Source organism: Taurulus bubalis (genome assembly GCF_910589615.1).
Source record: "Taurulus bubalis genome assembly, chromosome: 8".
In the NCBI taxonomy this organism is placed as follows: Eukaryota; Metazoa; Chordata; class Actinopteri; order Perciformes; family Cottidae; genus Taurulus; species Taurulus bubalis.
In genome coordinates, this window is record NC_136596.1 from 12,050,437 (window position 1) to 12,076,841 (window position 26,405).

A 26,405-nucleotide genomic window follows, 5' to 3' on the forward strand; every position below is an offset into this window, starting at 1 on the left:
CGACTGTTCGTTATCCACTCAACCTGCTTTGTGAGGTCTCAGCGGCATGATGTAACCATGGTGCATTTATAGTATTTGTTTTTATAGTATTTGTTTTGTGTTATTCGAGCTGCTCCTGCAAAGGGCTTTGCAAATGTTTAATCTAAGGTTGGTGCGTAGCGGAGAGCTCTCGAAGAACTGCACCCTAACCACAGAGACGCAATTTCTAAGCGAGAAGATGATCTCTTTCTCTTTCTCTTTGTCTTTAATTTCATACAAGATACTCAATGTAGATATTTTTATTGTATACATCGTGTGCACATAGTACGCTCATATACTGGAGAGCTGTGTGTATGTGTTGATGTGAGAGAACGAATGTAAAAGGAGATCATCTTCATTATTGGGGGTATTTATATATTAGAGTCTTCTGATGAATGAAAGTGCCCATTCAAATCACCTCCTGTTTAAAAAAAAAGAAGGGAAAAAAACCTATTTGAATGTCCTTTTAATGAGCAGGTTATTTCGAGCTCACTAATGAGACTCATTAAAGAAACGATGCTTATTAAACACATTAACATTCAAGCTCAAATTTGATGAATTAGTGATGGCACTAAGTGATATGCTGAATTCAAAATACAATCTCCCACTACACCATACAGCACAATAAAGAACGTGTAACGAGCATAAACAATGCTCACTACACGTATTATTGTTATTCAGTGTAATAATCAGTTTAGATACTGCTATTTCTCTGAGGGATTTGTTTTGCAGCAAAAAGGTAAAGATACAGTAAGTGACCCACATCATTTTTATTGCCATTAATATAATATCATTTGGGATGATATTTGGTACAATGTGAAGAGACTCCTACATGTAAAGAAATAATCCAACCTTGAAGATAAAATTCAAACAATTTCTATAAATGTTTTTATTCCAATAGGTGAGGAAGACTAAATTAAATCTGATGTTCTGTAATGTTTAGCACATTCTGCAGAATTTCTCTCTCAACCTCAAACTATTCATTTTAATCGTAGCTTCAGATGTCATGAAGACAGTGGGCCAATGTGCAGATCTCTATAAAATACAATTAAATCAGCATGGACATAGACACAGAGATACAGAACTAAAGACATACAGGCCACTTGCTTAAGATAGTCCTCTTCGCATGTGCAGACAGACATACAGGCGTGATCATGTGCACTAGCAATATGAAGGCTGTGAAATAGCAGCTGATATGCTAAATTCTTCAAACCTGTCATGAATAATTTGCCCTTCCACGTCGCCCTGTCCTATTTTCTCGCTAAGTCCAGTTCCAGGTCAGTGGTCACAAGTCGCACCTAATTCGAGTCATTTTTAAATATGCTAATTATTTTTTTGTGCCGTTTGTCACATCTTTCTCTGTTATCTGAAATATGTGCAGTAGAAAAAATATATATATTTATGCCAACAAATTCATGAAAGTAGGGTTGACGTACTGTATATCTATGTGCCATTCTAAAGTCTGTTTTTTTGTGACATTTATGCGACCAAACAACTGATTTGAATTGTTTATTCTGACATTTGTAGGCTGAGCAGTTAAATGAGCATTTTTCAATTATTCAATATTTTTTGTTCATGTGACATCAAACTTTTCAATATTCTTTTATTAATTTATTTGAAAAGGTTTATATTTTATATCAAATCTATATTCAGATTATATGTGTGTGCATATGCACTTGAGTACATGTGGTGACTAACCCATTAGAGTCTGAGATTACACTACATTTAGCAGAGTAACAACACACTGCTTTGATTTGTGTGGTATTATGTCTCATTGAATTAAATCATTCTTGATTCAACCCATTTAATCTCAAATAAACCAGCAGATATTAATATTGATGAAAGAAATGCAGACAAAGACAATTCGATGCTGAGGATGCACTTAGAAGTAGGAAGTTTGTATTCAGTTGCGGTACTTCCCCAGGATGTGAAGTGACATTTTAATTATACCACTGATGAAGATAAATCAGGTTCTTGTTTACTGTTGTACTCTGTGGTCTTGCTTTTGTAATAAAACTCTCGTCACATTAGTTCTTTCAATAATGAGAAGTAGTACTTCTGAATACCAAATATTGTCCCGAAGGAAGATGTTTTGATCAGGAAGTTTCTTTATGATAATAAACAGATAGGTACTTTACTATTCACTACAAACACCAAGAGCAGCACAAAACACATTCAACACGCTCCTTAGAGATTGGATACACCGTCCTGTACATTCCAACCGATGCTAATGGGATGCATTTAAAGATGCAATGCCTTATACTTTGGATACAAAACAGTAAGCTGTTGAAACGTTGAAATAGCTGTATATTAATGATACTCTTTAGTTAATGGATTGTAAAGTAAAAGCTCACACACACACTAGGACCAATGTTCCCTCTATTTTTTTTCAGCACTGAGCAATTTTTTTTCAACAGTCAATGGTAAAGAAGGGGGCTTGGTCCCTCTCTCTCTCTCTCACACACACACACACACACACACACACACACACACACACACACACACACACACACACACACGTATACACAAATGAAGGGAAATCACGTTACCAAGCATACAAATTTCCCACCTGCTGAAGTTGGTTCCTCGCCATCTGCTGCTGTTGAGACACAGAGGAGAAAAAGGGGAGGATGGGAAGAGAGAAAAATAAAATTAGCTTTATCACAACTATGTCACAGTATTCAGTGCTTCAGCTGCACACAACGGTGCTGATTCAACTATATTATGAATTGCACCATGCACTACCATATGTGCATTAACATCTAATATGTAATCCGGGAGAGCACACCTGCTACCTGTAGGACAAAACATCCTGCCAAGTGGACTACAACCCCCTGCCACCATGAAACACAGCTGGAGACCGCGCCATAGCCCATCCCCATCCCCCATTTATACACTTATACAATACTATATGTCCTGGTCGGTGGCCTTTGACTAATAATTGTTCATCATTCTGGACCAGTGTAGGATTAGCCCCTGCAGCATTCATACTTGTTTACTTCATCCCTGGCTCCTAAATCCCAGTCCAGCTTCATGGCTGAGATCTTGCCTGTCTGCCATCATTACCACAACCCTCCATCTCCATCACCACTCGTAAAATTGCTCTAAAAAAAGGCGCCCCACAGCTACAGGGGCAGAGGACCAAGGGCGTCAGATGTATGGGATGACAAATAACATTTGCTATTATTGTTGGGGGTGATCAAAGATGTGTTAGAGGGTGAACCGATTCCCTTGGTTTGTTGGATGGATGGCTGAATAAACATGAATGTATTGGGATTTGGAGCTGTTCTCAGTCGCTAATGATACTGCCTACTAATGAGCATGCAAGCTTAATTGAAGTATGATTCAATGTCATGTACATTTTTCAATTCACAGTGCTGCATACTAATTAGGTATTAGCATATGGAGAGGGTTAAGGCCACATAGATCATGAGGCAGACAGGGAGACAGTTATGGATGCCAGCATGTCATGCAGCTGCAAATGCCTCCAAATCCATCTTAGAAAACTAATCAAGTCAACCCTTCCAATCATAAGGATGAGAAACAAGCAAAGAGTACATTTGTCTCCTCTCCAGAAACCAAACATCAGTGCTCTGTCAGTCTGCATTCCCTGTGGTGTCTTTGGATGTGAAAATAAGATCCCTTTACAAAGCGCTCTGAGAGGTTTTTAAGAAACTTTTATATTGCCAATCTTATTTAATGTGGTACCTTATTTCTGGGGGGTCTGTATTCTGTGTATCTACTAAATGTCGAGCAAGATAAACTGGGCTGACTGTTTTGAAAAACTTAAGAGACCTCTGGAACAAATTATTTCAACTAAGACAGCAGCCATGAATCTTTCCCCAGCAGCTGCAAACTGAGGGGTAAAACAGACTCACTTACACATCACTGTGATAAACAGACAGAATTAAAGAGTGAACCGCAGCCTTGAACACTTCTTTAACTGTGAGAGAAAGCTCAAATTGAAGTCATAAGGAGCCAACGCAAAGCACTTTCCCAACCTCTCATCTGTCTGGCAGTAGATGCTCCCCTTTGTGTTTTCCCACGCACACGGGCCAATGTAATCCCACAACCAAGCACATTCCAAGCTTCACTTAGAACAGTTTTCTTTCTACTATTTCCTCTCCTCTCTTACCATAGGGGTCAAGACACACACAGGCGAGCCCGCAGACACCTAACTGGAGTGTCCACACACAGTTACACACTCACAAAGAAAAGGAAAAACATGCCTCCGAGTGCAGACAACTATTTACACCCACACATAAATACACACGCTGAGAAAATAGACATATAAAAATGTTTTTATGTGTTGTATGTGTTGATGTGGTGAATCATAGTAGTGTGTAAAATAGTAAGCTTTAGTTGTATAAAGCGCGGGGCTGGCTAAATGTATGTCGTCAATTGTTGGTGTTACCTAAGATGAGTCAAAACACCCCATGCAAGTTGCAATAGTTATTTTCAATGAAAATGAACGTCACTATGTATCTATTGTTGTATAGAGCATTCTGCTCCCATTCCGCTATCTCAGCTATCTAATTTGCACCATTGCTGCACCCTGTGCTTAGCACCGCCCAAGACGATTGTAATTGGTTAAAAGAAATACAAACAACCCAGAGTTTTTTCCCCTTATACAAGAATGATAAAATGTGGAGCCAGACCTGTCTTTATTGCTGACAGCACAATGGAGAAAGGTTTGACTATGCAAGAGTAATGACTAGAGAAGATGCACTTTCCATTTGATGAATAGATTAGAAGATAAGAAGAGTGTTTATCTGGACTGAAATAGTGAAACAGCGCAATTGTAAGTTAACTACTGAGCTGGTCATCTCTAAACTCCAGGCAGTCGTACACACTCTGCAGTAAAAACTGGCTTAATCTCACATACATGTGATGTTCAGGCAAATGAGGGGCATTAGCTTGCTTGGGGATACACTTAAAATTACGTATGTTTACACTTTTCAGACAATGTGCTGTCCTCAATAAGCAGCAAAAGCAGAGATAATGTGATATAGGAGAACCTATTAAAGAAGAAGTTGGGATGGGGGGTTGGGTTAACAAGGTGTGATTCTGAAACATGTGAACATGGTTCATGTCCCATCTTGTACCAACAGCCAAAGTAGATTCATCTGAACCAACGCATAATCTTATCCAGGTCTTAACCATAGAGCAGGTATGTGTAGTTTGTCAAATGGCTAGATGGGTTGTTTTAGAATTGGGTATTTTTAAGGTGCTTCCATGTCGCAGTGCGACTTTCAAAGTATGTATTTTCTTTCATCTTTTGATTGTATCTATTCATGTAAATATCAATTGACCATGCCTTCGAGAAAGGATGCAAAGAGGATGCTGTTCAGGGAATCGATAAAGGGCTTCACAGACTGGTTTTGAACAATGACTTGTCTGTCTCATCCTGCTGTTTACACACATCTGGTGGAAACAGCAGGAAGTCACCAGAAGAAGAAAAAACATCACATAGCAAACGACTAGGATAGGAGGAAAGCGGTACTATTGTGGTTCTTCACTCAATAACAGCCAAAGAGAAAAAATATCCTGGTAACATGTGCCTTTCTTTGAGAAATTAAATGGTTATGTTCATATTATCCTGCAAATATAACATATTTCAATTTCCCTTCCAATAAAGATGGTCGTCAAAGCCAAACCAGCATATTTCCCTCAGCAGAAGGGCTATAAACAGATATATAATGAATCTGGAAACAATCATGAATTACCACTTGGGTGTGCTTACTTCAGACTGTATCTCAAAGCCTGCTGTGATAAAAACATTAAGCGATTCAGTTTACTGTCCATCATCAAAAAGTGTTAAAAACCAAACCCAACATGAACATTTGAGCTGTAAGCATGCATACCATCAAACAATGTTAATTTTCTCAATTTTTCAGCAACAAAACTATTCAACCTACAAATGAGTTTATATAATCAATTGAATGTGTTACATGTGCCAAGTGAAATAACCATATTTAGACAGACAGACATATTTGTTGTATATTTAGTAAAAAAAAAAAGAACATTTGATAAATTAGTGCATCTTGAGACCACACTAATACATTTGTAAAACATGGAGGGTTCTAGCGATGGCTTATTTAAATGGCCCCTCCTCCTTCCCAGGAGAAGGTTCTCTCTGTTGGACATATTGGTTTAATCTGAATGACAGCCGGAAGGCAGTAATAACCATCCATAATCTAAATGGGAACCAGCCAGCCTGTCCAGCATGCTGTGACCTCAAGGTGTTCAGTGGAGATAGAGGGGCCGGTGCACAGGACGACCAAGTACAAAAACCACTACAAAACACCCACACACTACACACAAACACATATACAGTACATGAGGAGGAGGATGCACATGCACATATTAAACACACATGAAGGTGTTCACATATGTTGATTAACATGACAGGAAATGTGATCATGTAATATTTTCTTTCATTCATCAGAAGCAGTTTTGACTTGTTTCTACATTGTGGCTGACTGGGCATGCCCTTTAACTGCAGTGACCTGTTTACATGCACACACACCATCCGATCACACAGTATAAATTACAAACAAAAATCAATAACTCAATATGGTGCAATAGTAGCTTACATTTAAAAACAAACATATAGACCAGTACATCTAATAAACTGCTTTTTTTCCCCAATAGTGATGTTGGGCTTCACTTATTCCATTTCTCTATGTATATTAATCTAAACCTAAGAATGTAATGCATTAGACCCTGCATAGACTACTTTTATCAGCCACAGTGAACTCAAAATGGTGTGCAGCCCCATTCTAGTAACCATGAATTGTCATTTACTACATGAATACCAATATGCAAACATAGTGGAAATAATTATTTTATGTCAAGTAAGTCAACATTTATTAAGTGGCTTTTTGCAGCAGAAAAACCTGCCAACTGAAAGACCTGAAAGCAAGAAAAAATGGTGCATACCTCTATCCTTGAAAAAATGACAGCCTCTTTAGTGGTGTTGATTCCCAGCAGCAACCTCAGGGTTTGAAAAGCGAAGCCAATGTGCCTTAAAATTGTATTCTATCTAATGGCCGAAGAAGGGGGTGACTTCTTTGGTTGCGAAATGAAAAAAATGTACAGGTATATGAGAAAATGAGCCTGCTTCTCACTTGACAGTAAACAATGTAAACATGAGTAATCAATCGCTATTTTCGAGTCTTCTCATATACAGTATGATGTGAGAACCTTTATATGGTTACTTTTACCAACAGCCTATAGCACAGGAAGAGCTATTGCTCAGATGTTGAAATAAAGACTGCAGGGTTAGTGGTTAAATCGGGCTTAACAGAAACCCCTCCACTTAATTAAGGCGGCTCAGCAGGGCACAGATCATAGCTAGTGATTAAGGACAGATTTGCTCGAGTAGTTTCAATTTTTTTCAATTTCAAATTCATACAACATCTCAAAAAGAATTTCAGTAAAATGAGAAAATAAAGAGACATACTCTTACAAACATAATGACATGTCACATGTGTGCTTCAATATGGCATTGGCATTAGCAATGATTTGGAGATTTATAGAGTTGACGGTTGAGGTGATATATTTCTATCAGGTGCCAAGAGGACAGGAGTAGACTTGAAGTAAATGAGAGTGTGAAATGCATTTGGATCACCTCTGATGAACCATGTGATCACAGTTTCACAACTAAATAAAAAAATGGAATCATAGAAGGTGAGAGGGACAGAAAGAAAACCCTCAGCACTAAAGAAGCCTGCAGTAGGTGATCATATTGAGTGCATTACTTAAACTCATAAAATGATGGACCGCGCTGCATCACAGGGTCACAGTAGTCAAATAAATAATAAATTGGTACAACAAAAAGAGAAACAGAAGAGCACTATTTTTTGTCCTTTGAAAGTTTCAAAGTAAAATGTTTCATCTGGTCTGTGGTTGTGTTTTTCTCTCTTTAATGTAGCCGTCTTAAATTCAAAGAAACGAAAGCCCTCCTTCAGTTCTTGACAGCTGTGAGTGTCCTAGCAAATAATGTCAGTGTAAGTGATTTTGCAGAGAGAGAATACAGACAATAAAGTGTCTTCTTTTCTCTTAACATCACTTGAGGTGTCACAAGTTTTGGAGTACAGTACACAGATCTAAAACAAGGCTGTAACTGGCAGGCTGAGCAATACAATACTGTAGAGAGTGTGAACATTGACAAGAGCACCGTTAGTATTGTAGAGGTAGTTTGTGAAATCTCAGATTATACTTTATCATTGTGCTTGACTTCTTAATTGTAATTAATGAGGAAAGAATATTCATAATTCTGAAAAATAATTGTCCATTAGGTGCAATGTGCTGATATCAATACAATAAGATTGTTTTGAGTGGAAAGAGGTTGCATGAAATATGTTCTCCACATTTTCCAGTGTTGCTTCCTTAGCATTACATTAACGCTGCAATATTTAAAGCTTCAATAACAAAGATGACAGTATTTGATATCCACATTTGTCTGGGTAAGAGGTCAACACAATGATTGCAATAATTGTAATGATGATAGCAATCCATTACACAGCCGTGGGCGCTAGTAGCTGTTTTGTGACGTTGTGTTTAATGGCTCTGACCTGGTGGATATTTTAAACACAGGAAAGGTTGTGGAGGAACTTTGTTTTAATGTTTAGTTTATTACAAGAACAGGTTGTTTTGTTTTGCCTCCCGATATATATTGTATCAGTGGTTGCCCCTCACATTTACATATGAAGACTTAGGTCAAAGTAAAAGTATTTATTGTTGACTGTTTTAAGATACAATGAGGTAACAGACAACTGCTTCTTAGTCTTGATTATATTGGAAAATGTTAGATATTAGCTGGGATGTAACAACTGAAAAGCCCCAAAATGATGGCTGGCCAACAGTCAACTTGAGCTCCATCTGACACGATGACTTCGTAAAGCTTATCACTCTTACCTTGACGGCCAATCAATGGGAATATGACAATGGGTCATATTCCTATTTAGCAGTGTAGCTAAAGCAGTGTAGCTAAAGTCACGACTAATGCTGGCAGCCCAGACATCACTCGTGGGACTGAAAAAGCTGTTTTGTGTAACTGTCAAGTGTCTCATGTTATGAATCTAAAGCAGTAAAACTTTTGTTGGAGTTTTTTTTTGGCAGTGAACAAACCAGTTTAATTTGCCACAGGACTGCGTTCAATTACAGCATGACTCAAGTTGCAGTTTAAAGGTCCAACGTGTTTGCAGCCATAAAAAAAGCAGTATTATTACAATCAACTTGCCAGGCAGCTGCAAAATAAGATGGACATAAATTGTCATAGACTCATTGAAATGGTAATTCCAGATAAGAGGTATTATTGATGTGACACAATTCAGCAAACCAACATTAACACTCACTAAGTTTTAAAGGCAATCAAATTACAGTCAGAATATTTTTTTTAAGCACAATGGACTGCTGAAAGAGTTTATTTTAATTGTTTATGACAGCTATTCAACTGGCAATGAACACTGAATTTATTATCAGCTCAATCGTGCTTTGTCTGACAGAAAATATTGTTTATTTTTAAATGTCTAAAGTGCTTTCTTGCAAATGAGGATTTAGTTAAATTCTCTATGTATCTGTATACATGTGCTACATCAGAGATCACTCTTTCCGTGCAACCTGTAGCACATGTACACAGATTGTGTCGTAGTGAATTTAACTAAATCCTCATTTACACATAATACACAAAAAGTGTTTTCTCCATCACAGCAGTACTTATTCATATTAAATCATCTTGCTCTGCAGTGAGTGGCTAACTGTGAAATGACTCACGGAGATAATACCAACAATAATTAGAGAGGCACTGTTGATGTTCTTTCAACTAATGACAAGGAAGTGCAGTAGTGCATCACTTTATATCAACTGGAGTGGTAAGAGCTATCTCTCTGTAAGTAAATAACCCATCCATTATCATTTCACATTTTTGACAGCAGAGCATGAGTGCAGAGTAAAGTCCTGCATTAACGAGTGGCTCTTTGACACATGGTTTTGTTAGAAAAAAAAAAATAAAAAATCCAGGATTAGATAATGGATTTTAATTTGTTTCCGTACGGCTCATCATGCCTTTTGGGATGCTTAAGATGCTATTTAAACCTATTTTAAAGTAACATTATTGCATGAAAGTAGGGTTATTGTGAAAATATGAAGAAAAACATCTTATTGCAATATTACTGACAGACACTACAACTGTGGTATGATTTACTGTATCACATTTTTGCTTCACAGTTTTATTTCCCAATGTAGCAGGGAAACCACTGCCAAAATAGTTTATTAAGGGAATGCTCAACAAAGCAGTGATGAATGAGGAGTTTCAAAATCCTAGTTCATAAAATCATGAAATGGCTTTTGTACAGTGAACCCAATGAAGTGTAATCTTTATCACGTAGGTGATAAAAACAGGATGTAGGTATGTCATGTATATGTTTTGTGTGTGCTCACTTCATTGCAATGTGAACTAACTGGATCAAATGTATACAATGCAATAAAAACACAGACCGTGGTTCTGAGTGTTGAGTCTTAATACCAATATGCATTTAAGATATTGATTTGGCTTATGCAAAGCAGAGCTCTTAGAGTAATTTCCCTTTTGACAAGTGAGCCAGAGTTGAATGAAATAAACTATAAAACTGTTTAAAATCCATAATATCACATACTGTAGACTGTCTGTTATGGCTCGTGGAGAGGATGTTCAGTCAAATAGAGCATCAAATTGCGATTCCAAGCATAACATAGAGAAAACCCCATTGGATCAGACCGTCTACAGGGAAATGTTTTTGTAATGTGGTCAATACAGAGTGCAGACATATCCAAGGCCTGATTCATACTGGGTTTTTGACACAGAATCAATGTTTTTTTTAAAAGTCTGCTCGTAAGTGTCAGTGTGCTAAACCGAGTGTCAGCACAATTCTATATATTTTTAATAGTGCTATGGCCAGTATTGATTGTCTATACCCTATAGGAGGCTACATCAAGAATACAATAGAGGACAGAATTGAATATATTCCTCTGACAATTGTCAATAAATTGCAATCCCTGATGGTGGTAATGGAAGTTGTGTACAAATTCTGAGATTTGATCGATTCCTCAGGCAACAGATCGAAAACACAAGCACGTTGCATGTCATGATTTTTTTTTTACAGAATAAGTGCTTCTATTCTTCCAGAAATGATTCTAACCTGAATAACGGTTGTTGGACTGTGCAACAACCAGATGCTTTGGAAAGGAGGCTGACACGCTTGGCAGTGCAGCAAGTGTTTCTTTTCACCAGAGAAACTAGTTCTAAGGCATGTTATCCATTTTTTGTTCTTTGTGCCCTACTATGCAAAAGGGTCTAATAACCAACATATATCTGGTAGATGTCATATAAATGTCTTAAACCTAAAACATTACTCAGATGGATGGGGTTGTGCATAAAGTAATCTGTCAAGTTAAAGATGAACACAGGAAAAGTTGCGACAACTCCATGCATTAAATGTATTGTTTTATTCTCAGTATGAAGACCAGTTTTGCTACTATTGTATGAGAAAGGTTATTAAGACGTTTTTTTTACAAATAACCACACAACCCTGTCTCCTAAAAATTACGTTCCCCCAGAACTAATACGCATTCCCAAATACGTTTGATCAGAAACGTATCTCCTCCCTGATTATGTTTGTGTTTGACGTATTACACATACGTTGATTATACACGTATATGTTGATTAAACACGTATGTTGATTATACACATATTTTTGTTTTATTGTTTATATGTTTGTGTTTGACGTATTACAAATACGTTTATAATCGTGTGTTTGTGTTATTGTTTTCTTGCTTTATTTAAGCATATTTTAATTTTTAAACTCTGCGGAGACCACATCCAAACATCTTAACTGTACTGGTCTTACAAAAATATTGTAATAGTCAAACACAACGTACTGCTACAGTTAAGATGTTTGGATATGGTCAGAAATGTTCTGAACACATTCATATCAGTTAGTATTTTGAAAACCGGATGTTGGGTCCCGTGACTCCTTCCGCCCGTTTGAATATTTTTCACGGAAGATTCTGCACTTGATGTGACCACAGAGATCCAAATGTGTCTGCTGATGATCGCAGTGGTTTACTGCACTAGATGGAGTTTATCACACACTTTGGGCTGCATTCACAAACAACCCGACTCAGAGAAGACCGAAGCCGGCGCGAAGAAGGCTGTTATCGACGGCCTGACGGCGACGCCAAGTGTCTGAACTCCGAGCCCCGGTGCGGCCGACACTCGGGCTCCCGGTGCGGCCATCGCCCGGCCCGGGCCGGCCGGCTGTCACTGGCCGGCTGTCACTGGCCTCACCCCGCCCCTCTTTTCTTTTTTCTCCGCAGAGTTTAAAAATTAAAATATGCTTAAATAAAGCAAGAAAACAATAACACAAACACACGATTATAAACGTATTTGTAATACGTCAAACACAAACATATAAACAATAAAACAAAAATACGTGTATAATCAACATACGTGTTTAATCAACATATACGTGTATAATCAACGTATGTGTAATACGTCAAACACAAACATAATCAGGGAGGAGATACGTTTCTGATCTAACGTAATTGGGAATGCGTATTAGTTCTGGGGGAACGTAATTTTTAGGAGACAGGGTTGTGTGGTTATTTGTAAAAAAACGTCTTAATAACCTTTCTCATACAATAGTAGCAAAACTGGTCTTCATACTGAGAATAAAACAATACATTTAATGCATGGAGTTGTCGCAACTTTTCCTGTGTTCATCTTTAACTTGAGAGATTACTTTATGCACAACCCCATCCATCTGAGTAATGTTTTAGGTTTAAGACATTTATATGACATCTGCCAGATATATGTTGGTTATTAGACCCTTTTGCATAGTAGGGCACAAAGAACAAAAAATGGATAACATGCCTTAGAACTAGTTTCTCTAGTTCTGGGGGAACGTAATTTTTAGGAGACAGGGTTGAACCACAGCACTTGCAATAAAAAGATTGCGGTCAGATCAAAAGTGCAGCTTCTCTGGTTTCACTTCTTGTGGCTTTCAAAACCGCAAATAAAACATAAAGCAAGACAGTGAATACATACAGAGAATGTATATGTATTTGATCTTTGCATCCAAATGAATAATACATGTTGGGATTATAACTGCAACACTGCAACAGAAAAATGGAGGAGGGAGGCAGAGAAGAAGACACAGAAACAGCAGACTACAGCAGTACAAGCCGAGGGAAAAAAACGCCTCCATATGAGACGACTCGCCACCATCTTAAATGAACAGCTCACACCAAAAGAAAAATGCTGTCATTCCCTTCACCGTGCTGTATGTAATCCACCTAAGTGTGTCCTACCAAAAGACAAAAGCAAATTAGGTCCCTAAGTGACAAAGTGTACTGACAGCGTTATGTTGCACAAGCTTTTTCCAGAAATGTTGTTGCAAACCATAGTGTACTTCAATTATCTAAGAAGGAACTCTCAAGGTTAAAGGGGAAATTCAGATTGTTTACTTATCCACAGTGTATTGCATACAGTAGATGGCAGTCATATCACCGACACAGGAGCTAAGCAATATACTGCTGTGGATGGAGGCAGCAGCGAAATGTGTTTTAGACACTTAAATGAGAGATTTTTCTCAAACAAAACAGAGTTCACTTTATTTTTTATATTTCATCGCTTTACCCTGCCGGAAGACAGCCTAGTACCGCCTAGAATGTTAACTGAAGGTTATTTGTAGACTGGATAAAAAAAGAAAAGGTGTTTAAAGGTTATCTTGAATACTCATCACATATAACGCCCTGCTTTATATTCAACCAAAAGAACATGCACCGGTAACCATATCACTGGAAGTCAGCATGAACTGACATGAATAATATCAGAACAGTTCAAATATTCCCACAATGCCCCTAATATATGTAAATACTGTATGTATGTATGTATGTATGTATGTATGTATGTATGTATGTATGTATGTATGTATGTATACTGTTATCAGTCAAATTAAATTTAAACAAGGTTTTATTTATTTTTTAAGTTGTTGGAGAACAGCTGAACTAAAAGCTTCCATCAATCCACACCAAGTGATCTCTTCTTCCATTGTGTCTTGTTGTTCACCAAATGACAAAGAACCCACACTTGAAAGACTAAACTGAATCTTTGTTTTGTTGCCAAGTATGTATCTGAAGCGTAATTTGTTCACATCAAAGAAGGGAGGAGAAAACCCTGACTCACTCGACTGTATTTCCCATTGTTAGTGTAGAAAGAGAGGAGGGGTGAAACTCTCACTCCTCCTAATTGGATGTAATAGCTAGAGGGAATAAACTTGTTTTGGCCTCGGGGAGGGGAAAGCGAGAAGAGAGAGAAGGTGTTTAGAGAGGGCTGAAAATGCTAAACATCCATGGATGAGGAGAAAGACAGACGGCGTAGCCCGAGTAAACTGAACACATACACAGCCTACTGTTCAGAAACAGCACAAAAAAGATGGGAGAAGAAGAAAAAAACTGCACACGGGAGGGAAAAAAAATGCAGGAATGTGGACAGGAATTAAAAGGCGCCAGCGTGGAGAGCCACTGTGGAGAGAGTCTGAGAAAAGGCAGCACATCAAACAGATAAATGGGTATTGATAACAGAGAGCATGCTGGCTCCTAAGTATGTGAAAGCTTTTGGAAGGACCCAGTCCAGAGAGATGAGAACTAGGTCTGCATTGCAGGGACATTTTGAAGATGAGAGAAACCTTTGGTGCTCCTGTGAAGTCAGTCAATTGCTGAGGGCAGTCCTTTAAACTTCCCCCCTCGTTGAATTAAACAGAGTTCTGCAGCTAATGGAACTGAGGCAGAATGGTCTGATATTCATATGGAGAAGTCCAACCAATGATTTCCTAATTTCAAACAGAAGTCTAAGTGCTTGGTCAGAGCAGCATTTATTATAGAGGAATTTCAAATTGAAGTCATTTCACTGCTATGGAATTGTCACAATCACTCATGTTGCTCACGGCTGCGAAATCAATCTTTGCAGCGCTTTTGTGCACAGTTCAACTTTGGTGAACTTTGACAAGCAAATTTGACTCGTTGACCAATTGCTGTCAACATGCATGCAATCAGTGGCAGTGTAGGAGAGACCAGAGATTCTCTCCTACACTGCCACTGATCTTTCAGCACAAGCTATTTGGCCTGGATGCACATTACATTTTCCCTTTCTGGACCAAGAAGGCACAAACACAACCTGAAGTCTTCCATGTCAGTATGGAATACGTATGCAACGTTACCCATTAAAAAAAAGAAAAGTTAATCAAAATTCATCTGTTGTTGAGCATGAAAGAACCTTTTGTTTCAACACCATTACCGCTCCCACCACCATTCATATGACGTAAGCTTAACTAAACCTACAGCAGTCATGGCCCAGAATCAGCAATCCATGATAAGTATGGTGTGGTGGAGCTTTGGTCACTGTGAGGTTTCGAGGCTTCAACCAACATAATCATCATCTCAAAGGCTTGTGCACACAAAGTCTTCTCCTTGGAGTCCTTGTCTCAAAAACAACTTCTGTTGCCACATAAACCTCCAACCATTGCACTCAAAGGAGTGGGGATATTTATTCCCAGCCAGAGGTATCCTGTCATCTTAGGTCTGGCTCAGCTCAAACCCCTTTCGCTGAGAAATGCTTTTGATTGTTTGAGACCACCTCCACTGCTCCTTTGACTTCATACTGCGAGTAAACCAACTTTACTTTTCAAACAGCTGAGATATATTCCCACAGGGGTCCTACATTCCAGATAAGACCATCAAGGCTACAGTGCATTGTGTGGTTAAGACCTGTACTGTGCTCAGAGACAGAAAGGCCTGAGCGTCTTGAGAGGGGTTAAATAAAAACAAGCAAACAAAAAAGCCCACCAAGCTTCTTTCTTTTCTTTAGTGAAAAGGTCTCCATCCTTGTTAGGAGTAAACTGGTCCCCCATTCTGCCCTCTATTGCTCTCATTACTGTGCATCCTGCCTCAGCCATCTCTAAGCCCTGCAGAGATGCACAGAGGGCTTTCGTTGGAGGATAAGATCGATACCTTTCCTCATCATTGGCCAGAGGCAGCGATAATGCACTCAGCCCAGTGTCTAGAGGGTTCAACGGATTTTGCAGCAACCTGAGACCAAGGACTGAATCTTTCCTCAGGTGAAATAAGTGCAGTTATGAGTCATGAGGTTCCTTAAAAAAAAAAAGTACAATGCTTCCAAAACTATGGTTCTATTTTGGTAGATTTTAAGATATTAAAATTAACAGTATATCACGGATTATGTTAACTCATATAAGATGAGAGGGATCTTTTACCACCCTGCATATTATAAATCACAATGAAACACAATCAGAAGTTAGGAGCACCACCTAATATAATGTTACAGAGTGAATGATTCACTGCCTGATCGTTACCCTTTAATGAATGCCTAATTCATATTGAGAATTAGAACTCCACGGGGCAAAGCCCATATGGTCCAATTCTGCCGATCCACACAACACTTCATACATAGCATCCTCCCATGACCCTGACGGATCAGCAGTAACACCGTTACTCAATATCCGCTGTTGACAGACCTTCGCTGGTCTTCAGCTTAACATATTTATTCTATGTGGCCTCAGCAGGTTTGTGATGAAGATGAATCCCTCAGAAATGAACTGCCGTAAGTATTTATTTTAGGTTTAATATCCCTTTAGGTCAATATAGAGCTTCATTAATGATGATAATGACAAGGCTGATGTTGTTACATGGTTATTCTATGCAAGTGTGGCAGCAAAATGAAGATATAAATTATAATTCCTCTAATTTGATAAATTGAAACTAATTTCAATTAAACTAAAGCTGCAAAATGAGAAATATACAATCGTTATATGTAAAATTATGACACATTGAACACACGCCTTAATATTCTAATGTTCTTTTTTGCTGCTTTAGTTTTATTAAAAGACAAATCCTATGGTAACCAAAAATAAATCACCAAAATAAATTGTTGATGGTTCTGAATCGGTTGTAAATCAAAGACCGGCAGAGAAACATAACATCAAGGCCCTATGATGGATTGTGTTAATCAACATAATTAATATGCATCCAATTTCAGGTTCAGCTTTAGCTCATAAACATTTTACTGGATTCACAATAGTATTTTCAATAATGCTACTAGAGTACATGGAGAGAGTAAATTCAACAATACATTGGAAATGGTTGCAGTTTTCAGGATGTTTCTGTGATACAGAACAAGTTTGTGCATTATTATCATTATTATTGTTGATATATATTTTTCAGCATTCCGTGGCACTATCTCGACAATACATACATGTTCATGTCAGTGCAAAACTGTGTTGAACAAATCACAGATTTTGAATGTTTTCTACCTTCAATAATGGGCTATTTAACCTTTTGTTCAGTTTAGTGTTCATGCTTTCTTTCACTGAGAGGCACAGTTGGGTCTTTCACTAACCGTTTAAAAATATTATAGATTTATGAAAGAAAATGATGAATGCCCTGCTAAATACAAGCTATGAGTTTCCGAGAAAATACCACTTTAGGTCTGAAGGGAGCGGCCATTGAGCAGGAGCTGCAGTATGACTGACCCCTCTTTCTGCCTAACATCCACAGCTGAGCTTGTGGCTCAATTCCTGTCTGCAACATGCTTCTCTCCGTTCTCTGTGCGCTTTTTTTTCCGCGACAAGATCCCTCACATTCATGCTTGTACCCCAGAAGTGGCATAAAACGATTCATCAAACATGTATAAAGAAGTGGAGCTCACATCTCATCTCAGGACGGTGTCTGTGAAGGAAAGTGCCCGTGCAGATTAACAGGCATGAAAAGAAGAAAAAAAATTGGACGAGGGGAAAAAGCATTTTACTTGAAAACTGTGCCACTAATTTACAGGATTGATGCATATTCAACAGAAGATGAAGGCATTTCTGTGACCCTGTTCGGTAAATGTACCTCATTAGCTCTCTTGTTGTCTTGATGTTTTCCATGTGGAATTTTGGATGAAAGGGAAATTATGCCACACAAATACACTCTGTGACTGAATAACCCTCTGATTCAAAATGTACAAAGTATGCACTGGTTCATTCAAATGTTTAGTCGGTTTGCGTGTGCATATGAAAGAGGCAAGGAGACAGATAGCTTCAAAGGGCCAATCATTCATTTGATAAATACAGGAAAAGCATTTCATTATATATTATTATTCAACTTTTCTTTGCATTAAAGGAAACATGTCTGGACACCTCCTTGCTAATAAGGAGAGTAAGAGAAGAAGACTGATACCTTATGTCTGTCTGTCCTACAAGTAGCTAGAACCAGGAGCCGGTTAGCTTCACTTAGCAGAAGGACTGGAAAAATCTGTTTGAAAGATCCCCAAAACACCTACATGCTCCTTCAAAAATCGGTAATTGTCACACCATATCTTGTTTGTTTATTCTGTACGTGAATCAAAGTGACGGCAAATACAAAAGTGCCATTTTACGAGGTTTATGTGTCAGACTATGTTTTGGATAGGAGTTGTGACAACAAGGAGTTGCTGACAACAAGACTTCATGAAACAGTCCTTCACAATAACCCTTTGTTAAACGGCAAATTGTTTTTAAACGTTGGTATTTGTACAGATTAAACAAATGAGACACACGTTAATGGTTTGCTGGCTTCAGCTACATATTGAACAGACAAGTAATGAGAATGGTATTGATCTTCACATTTAATACTTGTCAACAAAGCAAAAGGGCGTATTTCCCCAAGATGTCATTCTATTCCTTTTAAATCTCTTCTGACTGTCATCTCACACATAATAACACACCCTGTTGCACAATGCACTGTCCGCCTTCTCAATGTCTCGCTGCACAGCAAGTCTCTCATCCAGTACATGGTACTATGACTTGTTTGGTTAAAGTCGCAGTGGCAATTTAAACTGTAAAAAAGATATTATAAAGGAAGCTGCATGTGATGTTGCTTTATGACACTACATGCATGTTAGAAGGACATGAAGAAATAGTTACACAATATCTTCTGATCCTAGTTGCACTCATACTTTACACCCGCTGGCCTAAGCTGTGCATTGTGTGGACTGGAAAGGGCAGGCCTTGACAAATTGAATTTCTTCATCCTGCTTACTCCTTGGTCAGTGAATTTCATGTTGCAGGCGCTCCTTCCTCAAAGAGCCACAGTATTGTGCATGACAAGGCTCAGTGTACAGTAGCTTTATTGGAGATGAAGTACAGTCACGGCTGATTACTGGACATCAAGCTGTTGTACTGAAGCTACTTTTCAGTGATTAGACATTGAATAGACAGTTCACTGGAAAATAAGTAACTGATGTGTAACTGAATGACAGAATCAGCTAATCATTTCTTTCAATTTTTTTTCCTGGGGACCCACTTTCTAAAATTGACAAACCATAGCGAACCAATTCACAACAGGCCTTTTCTATAAATTGTGAAGAGAGCAAATTGAGCATTCCTGACCATTTCTAGTGGCATTTCCACATCCCCTTATATTACCACCCGCCAAGAACATATGTGGCAACAAATGGTTCTGATTCTGATTCTGATTATCGTGAAAAGGTAAACTTCTCATTTCAAAGAGATATACGTTTGATGAATCACTTGATTTGATGCATCTGTTATTGAAAAACATATACTACATATGTGAAATACTTCATAAATGAGACCAAATAGATGCATTTAGATGCAGTTAACAGGCTATCACGTTCTTTTCATTTCTTCTCATCAGGAAAACAAACATAATGTACACTAGCCTTTCGTATTAGATTACATATGATATGCAGGCTACACTTATTAGAACATACGAACATTCAGCCACCCTCCTCATGTGGCTCAAAGGTGTATCACAGATATAAATGGTAAAATGTAAGAACTTCTGCTAATTTGTTTAGCGACCTCTAATAAAATCTCCTGCGACCCACCTGTGGTTCCCGTCTTTGAAAACGATTGCTCTTAATAAGCAAGCAAGCAATCTGCAAAATGAGCCCATGGTCAAGTATCAAACATACAGAGTACAGGCAAATATGAAAGCTATGAAATAGTTTTATTGACAATATCAAGACAAATCTTCGCCCAGCTGCAGCAGCCACCTTAGAACCTTGATTTGATGTGTTATAATTATAACTTAGAGGGAGAGAGAGAGATATCCCACAAAGATGCCTCATCAATGCTTTGAACCTGGTTAAAAATAAGCTCTATGATTTAAACTTCGTTGTTACACTAAGTGACAACAAATGATAATCCATAGACATAGACATTTGTCTTTTGTCTTTCATTCTGCTTTGCTCTCATTGTTCCCCTACAATGTGCAAAGTCTTAAAAAGATGCATATCAGCAAGTACTGCTCATACAATGAAGGACTGATACTGAATACTGCATCTATTCATACAGCATCAGCTCCCGAGTGATAACTTTAATGACATACACAAAGATCGGTGGAAGGGGGTATACAAACACATCACTCCTGCAGCAAACCTTAAGCACGTGCCACACATTCAAAGTAGTTGTATCTTATCAACAGTGTGTCCGCATGCTTTAGCTTGTGGGGTGCTTGTTGGGCTTTGCTGTTAATGGAGAGAAATATTTCAGGTAATATACAAACCAAACCAATATGGGTGGTGTTACATTACTGTAATATAATATGATCTTTTGTGTAATAAATCCACCCCATTCTTTTAACTGATGTCCCTGTAAATATACACTGACATAACATATAGAGGTGGCGACAGCAACAATCAGGTAGTCCTTGGTTTTCTTATCGATCTAAAGTCAAATAAAGCTTAAAGGCAGAAAAACATAAGCTAAATAGTGCCCATTGCTAAACCGCATCACCGCATTAAGTTGATTTCAACTGTTTCCTGTCACCAAGTCAGGGAGATCAGCAGCTATTTGCCACTGCAAGTGTTCTAATAAGCTTTACTTTGAAGTTTGAAGATAAGTAGTTGCTGTTCATTGAACTTCATTTTAAAGGTGATTTCTGTCCTGGCGCTCAGCTCTTCCACCCGCCTGATACAAAAAGGCCCAAAGGTAATCTAAAACATCTGCTTTGGAGATATTCCACTTATACTCCAATAAATTGCACTTCACTTCTCAATGTGCAGCATAATACTTCATGCAATTGCTTCAAATAACTCTTTTGAAAAAGGCTTGGCGCTAGTCCAGAGCCGTTTATTCATATTTGAGTTGAAGATTGAGCTTTTCAGTTGAAATTATACAGATTGTTAACATCAAAACACATTTATTTTAATACATGGGCTTCTTCTTGTTTTCAATCACTCACCAAATATACCCCTTGTGGGCATTCAGCACAAGCACAATTTAGGCTGACTGACATGATAAATAAAGGGATGCTGTTTTTGTTTTCTTGGCAAATGAGTGAAGTATAGATGTGCATCCACACTGTGCTTAAGAGCCAGAATTGCTGCCTAGACTTTGTGTGGTGACATTTCTGGGTTACCTCTCCCAGCTTCGAGCACACAAGCCCACCTAACTACACGCATGCACACACACACACACACACACACACACACACACACACACACACACACACACACACACACGCACACACACACACACACACACAAATATAAGTTAAGATGCTGTAAAGTACATAGATGATGAGTCTGGGCATGGGATGAAATGCACAAACAGATCCTAAAACAAGGCTTGTATCTACACTTTGCTCGTTCTACGAGTACGAGACGAGTACGAGACGAGTGAGTAAAAAGAGAAAGAGATCATCAGAACAACGGCTGTACATAAAGAGAGTAAACAGTAAAAGACGGAGAGCACCCAGCAAAAAAAAAAATATTTTCGACTTTGTGTCTACTTTTTAGTGCATTTAGATGAACATGCATTTCTTAGATTCTGGGGCATCATTTACTGTACATTCAAACAACAGAAGAAAAGAGTTAATGAATGAAGTTTCTTTTAGACCCTGGTGTAGACTGTAACATGAGCGCTCATGATTAAAGTATGCTTCTAGAATAAGAATAAGTAGCCTGCATCTCCTTAGGGCTTGTTGGAAGTAAGAATTTAAGCCACCTGCACCCATTTGATCTCAATAAGTAGATTGGGCTTATTGCAAATGCAGTGGTGTTGCCGAGCCCGGCGGAGAGACTTTATCTGACCAAAGCAAAGCTCATTGCTTTAACTCTTCAATCTTTTTTTGACTAAAACAGGCTTAACTCCAGTCTGCAGCAACAAAAGAATGCCTGTCCAATAAATACAAGCATAAGTGCTGCAAACTTTGGGTTTATTTGACCCCCCTTATGTTATCCTCCTATTACAAAGTTAATATGAGACTGGAGGGCCTACACACACCTGACGATGCCATAAAACTGAAATGATACACCCACATTATTATAAAAGTCTTTGATAGATGGGAACAATATGTATAAATTACAAGCAAAAAATACATTTATATCTTCAAAACAGAAGATGTTACGTTGTGAAAATGTGTCAGGAGCGGGCTTTTTGTGTAAAGATGAAACATTCAAACATTCAAAGATCTATGCGTCATTCATCCATCCATGTACAAGCTTTAAACTCTCAAAAATGACATTTCATTTGTAATCTTACTGTCTTAAAGCTTTGGTCTCACAATAGAGCTTAAACAGGCTCAAACTACTCACACCTCTTCAGATTTACAGGCTGCTGCAGTTCTGCACTTAATCCAAACTAATGTATTCTTATTGATCTGCTGTGGAGAGGTGGACTTTCACTCATGGCCAGCAACCATCATGAATAGCTGCTGCTGTTCTGACACTCTCCTGACAAAAAAGGGAGGGTCCAGAGTGCTCCGTATCCACTCCCACTGCAATACAAAGGCTGTGCTTGGCTCACATAAAGAAAACGATAATAATGCAGCCTGATACTTGCCAGTGTTGGGCAAGTCACTCTCAAAATGAAATAGTATATATCACAGGCTACTTTCATTTGAAAGTAATAAGTTAACTGTACATTATTGGTGTTTGTGTAGAGTAATGCGTTACTGATAAGATAAGATAAGATAATCCTTTATTCGTCCCATAGTGACCGGGGCCCTCTGCTTGTATTCACAGGCTTGGAAAAAGACCGGGGGCAAAACAGTTGCATTATTTTCACCAAAATAACCACAGAAGTACGATTGTGCATTATCAAATGGTCATGGGTAATGTTGTTTCATAGTGGGTAATCAAAGCACAGAAGCTCAATTTAATTGCAGTGCATTACAAATCCAGGCGTGGGTAAGAACATGTGTCCATATGGTGCTTTGCTCTGGCAGAAAAGCCCTGGCAAGGTGAGCTTAAAAGCCAGCCCACCTTAAGCAAGCGAGTGAGCCGGAGCCAAAGTTGTCGCTATTTCATTGCAATATGAACATGCACAATAAACACATCACAAAAGCCTGGCTGAAACGCAATGAAACCCTGTATCATACAGGCCCCGGAGCTAAAAACTGTAGCATTCATTATCAGCCTCTCCCCTGCTCTGTATTGGGGCTGTGGAGGAGCTCTCCACATACATACACAAACACATATACAGGGAAGTCAGTCAACATCAGAGCAGAGAGGCTGCGGTGCACACAGTAAAGTGAAGTATGCTGATTATTGTAACTGCAAATAAACCTTTGAAGGAATAAGGTCAATAATGTATCAAAATAAGCATAAACAAGATGTAAACATGTAGAACAGGGATATTTTAATGTGTTCTGTCCACATTCTCTCATCCACCACTGCTGTTGGCGTAACACAATTTGTAACAGTGAATTGTTACAAACAAGTTATTTTGTTGAGTTGCCTCTTTGTGAAGGCTCTCACACTGACTCAGTAATGTTTAGCACACAACATGCACATATTCCTGAAAGTTGTTCGCTACTCGTTTAACACATTTTTGTTTAAAAAGAAGCATCTTAAAAATCCTTTGGCCTGGCTTGCAATACATTGGTGAAACCCTGCAGAGGATGATGACATTTGGGCTTTTCTATTTCATGTACAAGCAAAATAAGCAAAAAAAAGAAATACTGTTTTAGAAACAGGGTCAGCACAATATTTTTTGAACTGTATTTCTCAAATTTATGCAGGTCGGCATGTTCAAGTTGAAATTGTTAAATTCCGACCTCCAAGTGGTCCAGGTGCATAACACCAACTGAAAAAAATAACACGGCTGACCGTGAAAATGTCTTTGACACACGATTGAAGCAGCAGTATGAGTGAAAAAGAGGAGAAAAAAAGACATATGACACTTTAAGAGATTGTTTTTAGCGTTACCAGCGACATAATAATCGTGCAGAAATATTTTGACATAAATTTACATAAAGAATAGGTTTTACTATATAATAATATGCATTGTTACACAAATGAAGGCACATTAACGTCATGTTGCCTTTGGGTTTCCATAGGTGTTGCTATATGTGACGTGAGACAACTGCTTCTTCATGAAGTCGAGGTAGAAGGATTTAGTTTAGTAGTTTAGTAAAACTCTTTGAGTGGCGTTCCACGGTAGTTTTCTGGAACGCAGCATAAGAGCTCTAATCTAATTTGAGTTGTTGTTTTTTACCCCAGGCTGCAAGGACGATAGAGAAGTCTAAACTTAATCTTTAGATGCAATTAGCACAAAGCACACTATCCCCCTCTATAAAATGCAGCCTAATTCTACTTATTGTGAAAAAACATTATGAAGGCTTTGCCGTGTTGACACTTTATTGAATGCAAAACCATGTTTGTGTTTTAAAGTGAATTATTGCGATGAATCTGTAATTACTCTGGCCTGTAAGCCATAGCACACATTGTGATAAATGTATATAATTATATTACATACCAATATGAAAGAAGTAAACATATTTTGAGAATAATTTCAGTCATTTTCTGCCGTGGCAGCCAGAAGCAAATGTATGTGAGTGAATACAAATGTGGTGTTGATTAGTTTTTACTTCATGCTATCAAGATAAATTTCTAAGAATACAGTTTAATGGCAAGTTTAAAATGCTCTTTCAACATCACATTAATGTGGGTTAAAGCGAAAGTGTCCTTACTGGGTTAGTCATTAAACCACCGTTCATCCACATATTGCCATCCGTTAACAGTACGGTTGGCTACTGTGCAGTAATGATGAATACTGTTTTGTATGTTACTATATCTTTGATATTGAACCTGTACCTGCAACATGTTGCATGTTACAAATAATGTGTCTAAACAGCAATTTAAGGCCAACTATAGCAACAAATTCCATTATCAACTTCAAGCTAAATGTGTTCTATTTGGATGGCTTTTTTCCAAATATAATATGTATTTTTAGTTAGTCAAGAGATTCGCAAGCTTCAGGAAAATCCCAAACTGTATGTTACAGTTCATTTCAAACAAGGCATTATATGACTTCATTATGTGCAATGTCTGTTTGTGCCACACACTCATTGTACGGCCTGCAGTGTGGGCCGACTTGTGCCTCCAAAAGTTGAGTCATTAATCATGACCCAGTGGGATTACTTAAAACCAGCATGTGGTCTTGTGATTGCTCAAACTATGAAAGGATGTGCTGCTGCATGATCGAGCTGAACAAGTGAAGTAAAGCTGCACTCAACATGAAATGACACTACAAACGAAAACATTCATATAATCTATGTACTGTTTCAGAGGGCCGCTTTTTCTTTTTCTGGCATAGTTACGGTCTGAATTTTGAAACCTGGCATTAATACAATTTTAAGACGATCGCTGCTTATGCCAGCCGTCATAGCGTAATATCTTGCTTTTAGCGAGTGTTAGACTTTTAAGTTGTCTGGGAAAACTCTGAATCAATGTTTCCAGAGTTTTGTGAATGGAAACATCAGACATTGATTTCAGGATTAGGGGAAAACAGGGGAAGTCTTGTGTGAAAAGAGGCAATTTTTTTACTGCCGATTGTCTTTTTGTTCGTCTTTTTCACATTGTTCATTTTCACTGTCTGATGCACAAAAGCAGAACTGAAAAGCTTCAAATCACCTTGAAAATCTAAAACTAGGCTAAAGCAGAGAGCGTAGCTTACACCAATATCTTGTGATTTGACAGTAATTTCTGTCTGAAAACTTATGGGTCTGTGCTGGCTCAAACAATTTATTAGGGCCCGAGCACCGACAACATCGGGGCAGCGAAGGCCCTATTGAAATTGCAGGAATTAATACATTCCTTACATTATATACTATAGTGCTGCCCGTTCTTATCTCAGGGCCTAGTTAAGGTTATTTGGTTAGCGCTTGTGTGTGCTTGCAACCTCTGTAACTGTCCCTCGACTACTTTGCCAATAAGTCAAGCATGAAATGTAGACCAGACAACAGAAGCCGGACCACAGCAAAGACAAATGGCTCCCAATCAATGGACTTGTCAGCAGAGGAGTCAAATGATCATAAATCATGGGATTAAATACTGA

General features: G+C 38.3%; 1 protein-coding gene across 1 annotated transcript in view; it reads right to left on the bottom strand.

Annotated features, from left to right (window-relative positions):
- LOC306740573 (EGF-like repeat and discoidin I-like domain-containing protein 3) overlaps nucleotides 1-26,405 on the bottom strand; it is a gene marked incomplete at both ends in the record, with an annotated part of 91,680 nt that overhangs the window by 61,987 nt on the left and 3,288 nt on the right. The window contains one exon of the mRNA XM_079222784.1: nucleotides 2,588-2,617. Coding sequence (XP_079078910.1) covers nucleotides 2,588-2,617 — 30 coding nt within the window. The remainder of the gene's footprint in view (nucleotides 1-2,587; nucleotides 2,618-26,405) is intronic.